This window comes from Nematostella vectensis, chromosome 12 (assembly GCF_932526225.1).
Source record: "Nematostella vectensis chromosome 12, jaNemVect1.1, whole genome shotgun sequence".
In the NCBI taxonomy this organism is placed as follows: domain Eukaryota; kingdom Metazoa; phylum Cnidaria; class Anthozoa; order Actiniaria; family Edwardsiidae; genus Nematostella; species Nematostella vectensis.
Window position 1 is genome coordinate 11,859,566 of NC_064045.1, and position 13,362 is coordinate 11,872,927.

Here is a 13,362-nt window from a genome sequence, read left to right on the forward strand (position 1 = left end):
CGCATCGATGCCTTCCAGGGCGCCGACTGCGATTTGATCCCCTCTTTTGACTAATGACCCACCGATCTTGTGCTCCGAGCGCCCCTTCCTCCTCTGTGATTGGCGCCAATGGCTCTGCGGGGGTCTTACCAACGACCGTAAAGAGTCTGTAACGTCGGTTGGGGTCTACCATCTCAAGCACCGGTGGCAACACTGCGTTTGCCCGCAGAGACTTTTGCTTGTGCGAGACCCATCACACCGAGCCATCGTCATTAATACAAGGCCCCCGCATAACCGGATTTAGAGTAATGACACCTGCTCCACCAAGATCTCGTATCTTCTTGTAAACACCGGCGCTTATGTCTCGGCCCCGAAGAGTGGCATCCACGCTTGGGAACCGAAGATGGGCGCCGCCGACGAAGAGAGAATAGTACTTCTCGGGGTCTAAACTCTCTGGGCCCTTTTGCCGCCGTCCCGGCAGCAAAGGGTCGAACTCGCGCCAGACTTCCTCTGTCCACGCTTTCGCCGGTACGAGCGGCTTAAGCAGCTTGTGTTTGACATCGTCGGGGATGTCCTCGTCCAGGATGTTCTGGACCAGCCCTGCTAGAACGGCAGGCGCCTTTTTGTCAGGCATGCTATTTAGAACCTCCTCTATGTAGCAGTCCATGTGTTTGGGTATGCCTTGTGCCACCCAGTCTCTAATTGCCCGTATCACAGCCGGCGGGACGAGTGTTTGGGTATGCCTTGTGCCACACAGTCTCTAATTGCTCGTATGGCGGGCTGCGACGTCAGACAGGACGAGTGTTTGGGTATGCCTTGTGCCACTCAGTCTCTAATTGCCCGTATCATAGCCCTGCGGTATTAGACAGGACGGGTATTTGGGTATGCCTTGTGCCACCCAGTCTGTAATTGCCCGTATCGCAGCCGGAGGGACGAGTGTTTGGGTATGCCTTGTGCCACCCAGTCTCCAATTGCCCGTATCACTGCCCTGCGGTATCAGACAGGACGGGTATTTGGGTATGCCTTGTGCCACCCAGTCTCTAATTGCCCGTATCGTAGCCGGCGGGACGAGTGTTTGGGTATGCCTTGTGCCACCCAGTCTCTAACTGCCCGTATCGCGGGCTGCGATATCAGACAGGACGAGTGCGAACCATTCCCGAGCGCGCCTCTCGGTGCCGCGCATCCTCTGCCCTACACGATTCGCTCCGCAGGGGCGGCATAACCACGTCTCCGACTGCGTCCCTATGCCGCAGATCCTGTACGGCACGGGGAGGGGGCTGCCTTTACGGGGCCTTTGGAGGTACACCTTGCAGTAGGTGTCCATGCACCTCTGGCCACACGTGTTTGCATGGCCGACCTTTAGCCACCCGAAGTAATCTTTTCCGCACTTCATCCTTCGAATGCTATGCACATGTGTATATACGTATACGTATACGTATACGCACATGTGTATATATATATACTACAGGACAGACGGGGGTCTAATTGCAAGGTTCCCACCCGTTTCTATGAAAGGCCCCAGTCCCGCTGCTGTCGATAGACAGAGGATTTATGATTGCTAACCATTTCTAATTATTTATCTACGCTAAGTGGTCCCGACGTAGATCGATAATTAGCAATTATCAATCTACGCGAAACGCGTTTCGGTGTCTACGAAAGCCCCAAGCCTGGAATGGGGCTGGGGGGTTCGGAGGGGCCCAGCGCACCTGCCAAGCCTAAAATGCGGCTGGGAGGCCCGGAGGGGCGATTCGCGTTCTATGAAACTACCCAGTCCCCCCCCCCCCCCCCCCCCCCCCCCGAGGAGAAATATTACAAAACGAAATAAAAATAACTTTTAAGAATTATGAATAAACTTAATAGAAATAATATGATTCTTTTTAAATGGAAAACTTTACAATTGATCAGATGACACTTATTTTGATCAAGAGATTGTTCTATAGACATCAACAACATTTCCAAATCAACAGGAATTTGAAAGACTAATCTACAGGGGAGATTATTTACAATGCAAGTCACTTGACACTACTCTTCATTAAGTGAACTTTTTGCACCATAAAATGTGGGCAAGCACTGACCTTCTAAAAAATCGTCTTCCCTTCCAATTCATTTGAAGTTTTTTTTCCACTTCTTTCTTGTATGAAATGTTTACCAGTTTTTGTCTAAGTTGTAGGTTACCTGCTGTAAAGGTAATTTTTACCATCGCTGCCCTTTGTGTCACTGACGTTCTACCCGTTGGAATTTGATCATGCCAATTAAATGTATTGTCTAAGGTGTAGATGGTGGAAGCATTGTTCTCTATTTGTTGGATTTTAGGGGGGTAACAATTGGGTGAACCAGTCTCACAAACTGGATCTTACTCCAGGTTTTAGGCTTCTATGTTCTTTTACATTTGGTTATTTGCAGTTTAGAGTTATTTTGGCGGTTTCATGCGCTCTTCCTTGATTAATTTGATTTCTTTTTTTTTTCTTCAAACGGCTTTAAAAATACATAGATAAAACGATATACTGTCTATCAACAAAGTCGATTTTGCAGATTACAGTCTAACAGAGAGTAACTGTACAGTCTTACAGAGTACTGTTACAATATTATTATTGTGTAAAAGTTGATACGATACCTCGATTTTACGATATATTTTCTTTCTTCCTAGGCATATCGTTAAATCCAGGTTCCACTCACTGTGTCAAGAGAACAAAAACGTATATGCTTTCCTGTTGCAATAGATATGACGAGAGGTGGTTCAAAAGGACAATACTACAACCTTAAAAAGAAAATATTACATCCTTCAGAAAGAAATTATTACATCCTTCAAAAATACTTTGGATACCCATGGAACCTATGAGGAAATATGAACTTTAGAGAGACCAATCACAATGGGGCATTTGTAGCGTAGTAACCAATCAGTTTGCATGAACTATAGGGCGACCAATCACAATGGGGAAATTGTAGCAAAACCAATCAGTTTGCATTATAGGGTGACCAATCACAATCGGGGAAATTGTAGCGTAACCAATCAGTTTGCATGAGCTATAGGGTGACCAATAAAGTTTCAGAAGTCAGAGGATGACCAACAAACTGACCAATCAAAATGGTGGATCTAAGGGTGACCAATCGAAATGTAGGAATGAATCATAACGTGCAGCAAGTATACGGCCCCTAATAAAAGAATAATCTACAGATAGATTTACAAGCAATCACACAAGAAGTCATGTTTTTTTAATGTTTTGTTTTATTACGAATGTAAACTAAAATACCTCTACAAACAGGCGTCTTTTTCCAGTGGCCATTACCGGCCTACAATGTCCAAGTGAAGCACTTGATATAATAATAAAACACTATACACGACTCAGTTTTTTTACACGAAATCTCTCAATAATAATAACAGCACGACAAAATGTCGGGGCGCGCGAATTTTCCCGCGCTTTTTTAAAATATTTGCTGTCCACGTTTTCCCGCCATTCTGGTGAAATGCGTATAAAATCAATTTTCAAACGTTGAAAAGTCGGAAGCTTGGGAAGCAATTTTTCAGTGTTGTTGTGGATTACAAGGGATGTTTTTCTCACATTTTGTCGTGTGTTTCTCTGTCATAAATACTCAGACGTCTACAGACGAGACGTTCATTTTAGATTGCAGAAGTGATCTGGCAAAGAATGAAGTACAAAAGTATTTCTTCACTTCTCCATTTTTTGCGAGATCAAAAGACTTGCAAAGATGCTCCATTAAAGAACTTTTAAAACCCTTTTACAGAGTAAAGCTTGGATTTTCCATGTGGCGGAAAGCGTGCGACTTTTTTTAACAGTTTGATTTTTTTTAATGGATAAGTTTTCTTACAATAAACATGGTCAATCATAAAAACTTCGAAAATTTGATTTACAACGTGTAAAAGGGCACTATAAGTTCAGGACTAAAAACGTTAATTTTATAGTTCGTTCATCCAACGGAGATGAGAATCGACGAGAGTTCTCTCGTCTCTCATGTCTGTTTGACCGTGCACTCTCATTCACTTTATGAGCATGTTCAAAGTCGACAATGAGAGTTGACAAGAGTTGTCAGCAGTTTTTACGAAAATTTAACGTGTAATAACAGTGACGAATCCGGAAGTGAAATAATTGACTGCACTGAATCTTGGATAAAAAGGTAAACAATCTCAGATACCGTTTGATTGTAACGCTGTGAAAGCTAGTAAGATTGGAACTCTCATCAACTCTCATCTCCGTTTGATCAGGGCGACATTTATCATATCTAACCATACTCAACAATACCTCTATGACATAGATTGTATGATACTGGATCTCACTTATCATTCTATAATACAACTAGGTTGAAGATTCCCTAAAGAAACTACTACAATTGTTTTTTTTTCGGGTGGAAACAACGTTCAGCGTTTTTGTTGTTAGTCCTTTTACCCAGCCTTAATAATTTCTATTATTTTTTTTTACTTTATAAAATTACTAAACTACAACTTTACCCCCACTTTACATAATATTATTAGCCATAAATATATCTGTTAACCAAAATTCCTAAAAAAACACGGACTGATTCATATTTATATAAAGGTCGTGATATGTTTTAACAATCTTGTGAGTTATCTTTATAAATAAACTCATTTTGTGTGTTTCCAAACTCCAAGAATACTAATACTGAAATAGCAACTGACGCTTAACTTTCGGTTTGAAAAACAAAACGTGAAAAATAAAAGCGAGATTTCTTTCGCGATTTGCCATCACTGGATACACGGGCTTCAGGATAAATAGAGCAGAGGTTGCTCCGATGACGACTTTCCTTCCGCCCCGACAAAATAAAAAAACTTCAAATTTGGTTAGGCCTAGTTTAAACGCCGCCTACAAATGGAGATAAAACAATGCATGTATTCGCATTTGGAACGGTACATGAAGAAAACGGCGTCGAACCTAGGCCTTTGATGCCATTCAACTCTTTTTGAGATGGGACGAATTTTACTTCAAAATGTGTGATCAACGCGTCCTTTGGCTCATTCAATCTTACAGCCCGGCAAGAAAATAAGATAAAAGAAACGAATGAATTTTGCATTTTGTTTTACTCTGCAGTCAAACAGTCAGCATTTTTCCTGCGGATTAAGAAATCTCGGATTTGACTATTGGGAAATTCGCATCGGTTGATACAGTTATACAGGCAATGCCTGGTAAATAATTGCACCACAATTCCTTGAGATCATTGGAAAACGAAAGCACTTTGGTTTGAGCCGCTTTTTTACGCGGATTTAACAATCTCGCACAAAACTGTTAGCATAACTACTTCTACCCAGGCTTAAGACTAGTCTGAAGTAGATGAATTGTTGTTACCAAGCAAAATGACGAAGGCGGGGTAAAAAGTACTAGTGTGTGTATTTTAGGTATTTTTAGGACAAAAATGTTAATCTTCTTGTTGTTATTGTCACTTTCAGTGATGTTAATTGAATGTTTGATAAATACATATGAAATAACATTTACAGCAAACAGATTTAAATTTATCTATAAAAAATACTCATAACTATTAAAATAACATAAATTGGAATAAAACAGTTTTAATGGCGCGTTTAAACGCCAAAACAAAGGCATCTTTGCTTAATCACCACAAAAATAGCTAATAACAGCGGGTCACTATTTCCGTAATCAATTGAATTTCTTTAATCGCAGATAAGGCGGTGAAAACCCGATAACCAAGAATTCAAGATAAGACTTGAAATGTGGACAAGACTGTTGGTAAAATTCATGTTAAATGTATAATATACGATCTTTTCGAGCGAGGAGTTCTAAAATCTCGGAAAAAATGAAAAGGAACGCTTATTTCTGTTTTTTTTTTGTCTAGCAGATTTCATCGGTGATTTTTTAATTTCAATTTTGTTGTCATTGACCCTGCTTGAAGAGCTTCAGATTTTTGGCGTTTTTGTTTTCAGTCGCATTTGCTAATCAGTGCACTTAAAGAATTTTAATCTACTAAAACGACATCACAAACAGTCGACACCCTAAAATGTTCTCCAAAGTGATTGGATTATGAGATTTTCGATGATAATCCTGTCGCAAAATACTGGTCGGTGGTGAAATTCTCCTTACTCTACAACTGTTAAGTGAAACGATAAAAACTTTGTTTTTCCAGGCGGCTTACTTTGTACGCATTTGCCGTTTTGCCGACGTAACATTCTCGTAAATTGTGGGCCGTCTTAAAAAGCAGACTGTAGTCTACAACGAAGACATTGTTATGTAACGTTTTCGGCGATAACTTCTATATAATACAATCCCCTAAAACATAGTTCTATTAATTATTGTTTAAATGTGGATTTTACCATATATTAATTTTGATCCTTCGAAAATAACATCATTAATCCTTCAATCATAAATCGGCCGAGGGGTACGCGCGAGGCCTGGGTAGGCGCCTGCGCACACATATCCTAGTTTTCCGCATGTACCATCATTTCCCCCCCACTATTTTTTCTATATAATATACACTTACACTGTATACAACATATATTAATCAGCGAAATAGCAAACTTGTTATACCAATAACTTAACCCGTCTACGACTCTCGTTCCTTCTACGCTGATTCTCTTGGTAGTTGTCACAACTACAAGATTCGACGCGTGTATTTGAGGCGTTGCTCTGCTCTCTTTGTTTCCCATTCAAGTGGCGTTGATCGATCAACGGCCAATTTTAAAAAAGCTCTCCCTTGACAGGCAACCCGTTCCAGATAAGTCAATGTTGTGGAGTATTTTGATATTTATCTGATAGATGATCACGTCTCAAAGGTTAGAACGCTCCATTTAGATTTTCACTTTAAGGATATACCAGTTTTAGTTTGTCGTTAGAATTCAATAGCAATCTGAATTGGTCTTCATTTAAAATGGATCAATCGCTTTCTCAGGGCTTCAAAGATTTTTCTCGTTGTGTAAAGTAGTTGCATCATCATTCAGTGTTTAAAATCAAGAACTCAGAAATGCCAACATTGCGCTCAAGAAAACAATAGCAACTTAAGATCATTGAGAAGTTCCCTGTATAAACAGGATTTCCTAGATGCTATCAAGAATTAAGGGCATTTTTAGTTTTTCATTTGCGTGATTCTCAATTATCTCGTTTTTCATCAAGTAAGGATATGCACTAGATATGTACCGAGATTCACTAAGCAACTTACGTGGATTATTTCACGTAACTGCGATCTGTGCATGTTTGTTTCGTAACTACAAGAAACTCAAAGAGCGCATTGCACTCGAAATCCGACAGATCTATCAATATGATCTCCCAAGCGCTGAATTAAAATCGCTCAACTCTGTCAAACCCCTGTTTGCCGCTCTCGAAAGAATCCTTTGTCGGTACAACACTCCTTGACGGTAACAGTGACAAAGTTGGCCGTAACGTCCGTGATTACGATTTGATCAATAAGGGGTTTGTGCCAGAAGCGAAAATCCCGCGTCTCGGGTGGTAAAATCGTTGTTGCTGACTCGCCCGCGCTGGGAATTCGCGCGGATTCGAAGACACCGGTTGTGGTGCCGTTTTTTTGAGCGGGTTCGGGACTCTTGGTAACTTTGAAACTTGGGATGCTTTTGATTTCGGAGACCCGTGTAGTTTCCGCCGTGCTTGAGCTAAGCCGAGGAATTTTATACCGCTTGTCACCGTTTGAAAGTTCTCTGTTAGGTTTTAACTCACTGTCTTTTTTGTCCAGGACATTTGTCTCAGTTGAGGTGCGCCCACCAGTAACCGACACTTTTCGATGATGATCTTTCTCTTCCTTATGGTGTCGGAACTGAAAGTCCTTGTAGACCAATGCGGAATCAGTGGGTATTTTTGCAGTTTCGTGTTTATTTGCTATATCCACTCCTGATTGACTTCCCGTCCCTCTAAGCCCCGTCTCCCTCCCCCCAGGGCTTTTAACAGGAACAAACTGGAAGTCGCTTGCGCGCTTTGGCGAATTGATTTTTAGAAAATTATCTGAAGGCGATGATCCAGAAAGGTTAAATAACTGTTTCGGCGGGTCCGGTGAAGGTGTTTTTAAAATCTCTCTTATGTTATGCGGAGTCGGTTTGCTTTTCTCTGGTTTTGGCTGCTGTGTTTGCGTTTCTGCACAAGATACCGGTGTACTTAAAGTGGCTATATGGCTCTGTTTCACGGCTGAGTGAACGGTTGGGTTTGAATGTGTAAATTCTTGGTCTGGGACCGTTGGCTCTGGTGATATGGAGGAATAGGAGCTTGCACTCGATGTAATATTTCCATCAGTGATTGTCAAGTCAGAATTATAGCTGGAATCGCTGCTCTCGCTTTCCCGCATCGGTCGGCCGGACCTGCGCGCTCCCTCGAACCCCCATTCCAGACCCGGATCCGAGCGAATATTATAGCTGGTTCCCTAGAAATCAAAACCAGCTGATCAAAACACCACAATCTCACGTCACTTCTCCAAATTATTTATAAATGACAAAATACTTAATCTCCCTACAGAATTTTGATAAAGGGATGTTTAATAAACCCAATAGCATTATTCATATCAGGTCAGTTCACCACCGTGATATAACAACTTCACTTACCGAATCTGACTTCGTTTTCTTCGCAGTCTCGCTTATTCCACGTTGCCATCGCGGTTTCTTACCTCGCCTTCTACGACTAGAAATACAACATAGAGCTGCATTAAAAACATTACGAATGACAAAGCGAGATAGGGTTGAAATTCAAAAGAGTTTCTACATAGAAAAACATCAGATTATGACGACATCTCGAAATTGATTACCTGTTTTCAAACGCGAGTAACAGTCTACCATCCAATATATTTTCCGCCGGTTCCCATGTGTTATATCTAATAAAAATAAAGACAGTTTAAAATGGAACTCTGAGGAATTATTCTTCATAAATTTCAGTAAGAATTTATACTCACTTCGCCGACCATCCGCGCCATTTGACTAAATATTCAATTTGTCCCTGAAATCATATGTGAAGTTTTAGTGCGAAGCCCGTAAACAGTTCGCGAATTAGCTTATGTATTTGTACCTTTCGGGTTCTTTTCTTGAGAATACACTCCGCAGCAAAGATTCCTTCTGCTGGAGGAATTGGCTCGTTTTCTTTCGCTTCTGCCGCTACTTCTGTGCTTGTAACGTCCATGACTGTATGAGAAATTCAATATTGCTTGACCTGAGGGGATTTCGTATTTTCATTCAGTCAGCCATCCTATAATACTAACCAAAACAAAAGGTTATGACGTCACTGCTTGTGGGCGCTCTTGAAATCCGTCACCCGAAAGAGTAAGAGTGGGCTTCTTATGACCAAAACTCTGTTTGTAGGGGCTTTGCTGTCTAAATTATTCTGATTTTTTTTAAAGAATACGTCTTTATTAACTGTGTTATATATAAATGTGTACTATAATTTTTATAGCTTACATAACGTAGAATACCACCACTATTTTTCTTTTTGTGTTTTCTCGAAGTTTCCATTAGCAATCTGCATTATTTTCCCGTTGCGTACCATTATTGTAACCTCGAAGAAACTGTACAAATGATCTTAGATTTTTTGAAAAATATTCATAATTTGGAAAATTGCTATAAAATAGACAAAAATTTACACAACGTTTCTTTTCTTTTCAAAGTGAATTTTGGTACTGTGTTGCCACACACGTGTTGGGGGTATGGTATGTTAAATACACTTCTATCTTTTACAATTATTTTTCCCATGCCATGGTTAAATACGTCAGCATTACGTATTTTTTAAAGACATTTAACGAGAGGAATAAATAGAATAGAATAAAGAATAAAGTGTTTTGATTAACAGTTCGCGTATCACGTAATAAGTAAAATCACTTTACTTTAGTGATTCGACAACTATCTTTGTACGGGAAGAGGAACTAACCGCGGGATATTTAGAACATTTTTGAAATTGAAATAGCAAAATGCATTTTTTCATAATTGACCTCATAGAATTCTGTTTAAAAAAAACAACAAATATTTTTAAGCAGAAAAAGTTAACTTTATCTTTTGTAAATATCAATTAACTCGACTAATTTACTGCGTCATGACTCATGTTAGCTGATTTTGCTTAGCTTGCATTTTACCAAGATGTGATATCCACGTGTTAAGGCTTGTCATGCCTCTATTTATATCCATATAAAGGCAAATCTGCTAATGTAATGTTGAAGTTTTTTTGGCTTATCTTGCATTTCTTTACGTGCTTGTATAACCTAGTCTTAACGTTAATATATGCTTTAGCAAACGCTAATTCATTCAAGGTTTGCATTTTATTTCTTTATCTTTTTTCAATTATGTATGTGATCTTAATGTGCTTAGAACAGTCATGGCTATAGTACTCAAGCGAAAATGGGAAATCTATTACATATCATGTAATTTTGCAGTTTATTAAACTCCTTACCTTGTAGTCGTAAGGTGTCTTTTTATATACAGTTGGTGCCTATTTGGCGAATCACCATAACGCCTCGCTTATGTAAGAGAAAAATCGTGAATAATTGCCTCCAATGAATAAACACCTCGTTTAACAAGTTTAAGAGGAAAATAATTAATAAGGCATCCATCGAATAAGCGCCTGGCCTAAACCTAAACGTGTTGCAAAATATACTTTAATTTGATAACTAGTCTGGGTGTTGTTTATTAGAAAGGAAATAACGAAAACTGTCAGTATAACCTGCAAAGATATCTTATCATTGAAAGCTTGTTCTGTTATGGTTTTGAGGAAATTTTCACTCCTTTTAAGTTGTAAAACAGCACTTTTTTTATCTAGAGAAAAAACGCGATCTTGAAAAAAGGATGACCGCCTCCCCCCCCCCCCCCCCCCCCCCTCCCGTATGACTTCTAAGAAGAACCCCAAAAACAATATCAGAAGCTTGTGTTGTTGTGATCGCTTTTGAAATGTTTATAACTCATGGATGAAAGATAAATATTAACAAGGCTTTTCACTTTTTGTTCTTCATAGGATACTTCAATTAAACAACTACAATTTAATAGTTTTGAAATCTCAAGGATTGCTCAAACCTAACATTTTGGTATTTTTGAAAAACAAGCAATTTCGTAAACTTGGGGTTGGGTGATGCGAAAATATTATTCGCATAATAAACGTAAGAATAAAGATTGTATCTTCTGGTAATACTTTATCTATTAAACTTAAAACATTTTTCCAATGGCCTGAATAGTGTTTTGAATTTAGAGAATCTATTTAAGCGCGATTATATTTTGTAAAGCGTATCATTAGAATTATTTTTAACTTAGTGTTTTTATCTGTATTATATGAAAATAATAACATTTTTTTGTTAAATTTTACTCAATGTAAATTGCGCAATGCAATATTTTTTAAATAAGCTATCTATGTATCACACTTGTGGTAGTTTCAGAAATTGTAAACAGCTCTTGGATATCTAAACCACAATTGTTGTACTTTATAGATAAGAACAATAAGTTTGGGGATCCGCTTTAGGCAGTGCCTAAATATATCTAGTATGGTTTGTCTGTCGCATACAGATGAAAAACACAAAGCCTTAAGCACCGTGCAAAGCGCCAGTATTTGCTTACAAGACGCGGGTCCATCTTAGCCGGCACTGTTGTATACACCATGCTAGGAGGTGCGGTTAAGTAGTTTGCCAACATTTCCTTTGTTTTTGACTCTATTATTATTATCGACATCTTTAGCGTCATCATCATCATCACCATCATCATCGCCATTGTCATCATCATCGTCATTATTATGATGACTATCACTATCACTATCACTATCACTATCACTATCACTATCACTATCACTATCACTATCACTATACCTATTATTATTATTATTATCATTATCATTATCATTATCATTATCATTATCATTATCATTATCATTATCATTATCATTATCATTATCATTATCATTATCATTATCATTATCATTATCATTATTATCATTATCATTATCATTATCATTATCATTATTATTATTATTATTATTATTATTATTATTATTATTATTATTATTATTATTGTTGTTGTTGTTGTTGTTATTATTGTTATTGTTGTGGTTATTATTATAATTTTATTTGCCTGTATTCTGTATTCTAATAGGGGACTTGCGCTAAGAGATCACGTGACCTTTCTGGGTGGCAGATTAGAAACAAAGTAATCAAACAAAAAAAATCAGAAATTACTACGCCCGTCACACGAGAGCACGACGAAACAATAAAATCTTTAAACGAGACTAAACTCTTTCTGACAGAAAAAATTTCTGGCATTTTGGTAAGTGCTAAATAAGTTGCTTTTTGTTGCTGTTATTTTCCCGCTAAAAGCCTGAGCGCGCGCTAGTTTGCCACCCAAACAGTCACGTGATCTCTTAGCGCAAGTCCCGTATTACAGGACGGGAGCGTCCCTGGCGCCCGTTTCTTGAAACACTCGAGAATTCTCGGGCCCGCAAACTTTATTTTGCATTTTTGCTAAAAATTTCGCATGTTTTCCTTTTTGAAAACCGCTTTCATGTTTTAGAACAGTTTGAACTTCCTCTTGGTTCGTATTCGAAATGATTATGCTCAAAGAGGGCTATTTTCGAAGTTTTGCTGAAGACAAAAAGTTAACCGAAATGTTGCGGATGAGTGAGAGGTCCCATGTGAATTTCGGGCCCGAGAAGTTTGAGAAAATCTATAAAGAGGATCATCCTTCACAATAATCTTTGTGGTAAAATACGATGTTTGACGATATTTCAACACATTTAGATACCATAAATTTTATAGGAATTAGCCAGCTTTTCAAATTTTAAGAATAAAACGTCTCGGGCCCGAGAATTATCGGGTGTTTCGAGAAACGAGCCAGCCTTGTGGCCTACCTAATCGGATGCGGACAATGCGGATCTAAAAGCTTGCCACACAATGATAAATTACTGCCGTTTAGACCATAAAGTAGGCCTGACGTACAATGCTGGACAAAACTAGTTGTCGCGTCCCTAAAAAAGGCGGATTTTTCGATATCTATCGTTAGTCGACTAGCTTTTTCCCAAGACAATTTACATTGAAACCCGGCCCCTTCCCCTCTTTCAATGTTGGATGTAACCGTACTCAAATGCTGAGAAAGACAGCCCGAATTGAACAACATTGTACTGGGGGGGGAGGGGGAGAAGCGCACAGGAGTGGGTAACATTGAACCCCCTATGCAGTGAAAAATCAAAAAAGGCGACAACAGTTTTGTCCAGCATTGTAGTTTCTATCGCAATAATAGCTGCGTTAGAGTCCTCCGGTCTGAACCTCGAATTGCATGTGGTGTTAAATGCTATTAAAAAAGATTAGAAAGTTGAATTTTACCTTAAGCACAAAAGCAAATGTCTCCAAGCGAAATCCAAAGTGCAAGAACAATCGCTCAATGAATACAATATTTTTTTTTATATTAACGTCTAATTTCCAGATGAGGCTGAGCCGTTCTTATTTTTGAAAAAT

At 38.9% G+C, this 13,362-nt stretch overlaps 2 protein-coding genes across 8 annotated transcripts in view; both read right to left on the reverse strand.

Moving 5' to 3' along the window:
• The window catches only part of LOC116603915, a 29,948-nt gene extending 27,137 nt beyond the window's left edge, over positions 1 to 2,811 (reverse strand). For 2 of the 7 annotated variants that reach the window (XM_048719601.1, XM_048719600.1), the window contains exon 1: positions 2,055 to 2,523. The gene's annotated coding sequence lies outside the window, so the exon portion shown is untranslated. Of the gene's footprint in view, positions 1 to 2,054; positions 2,532 to 2,593 lie in introns of those variants that run through there. The other 5 variants (XM_048719599.1, XM_048719598.1, XM_048719603.1 and 2 more) reach the window with 5 other exon arrangements.
• Positions 2,812 to 3,497: 686 nt separating this feature from the next.
• Positions 3,498 to 9,143, reverse strand: LOC5520657 (polycomb group protein Pc). Its single transcript, XM_001640321.3, has 5 exons — positions 8,961 to 9,143; positions 8,848 to 8,891; positions 8,704 to 8,769; positions 8,504 to 8,579; positions 3,498 to 8,325 (listed from the first exon to the last, which is right to left on the reverse strand). Exons 1-5 carry the CDS (start codon positions 9,069 to 9,071, stop codon positions 7,258 to 7,260), a joined length of 1,365 nt encoding a protein of 454 aa, XP_001640371.2. The 5' UTR covers positions 9,072 to 9,143; the 3' UTR covers positions 3,498 to 7,257.
• Positions 9,144 to 13,362: the final 4,219 nt, after the last annotated feature.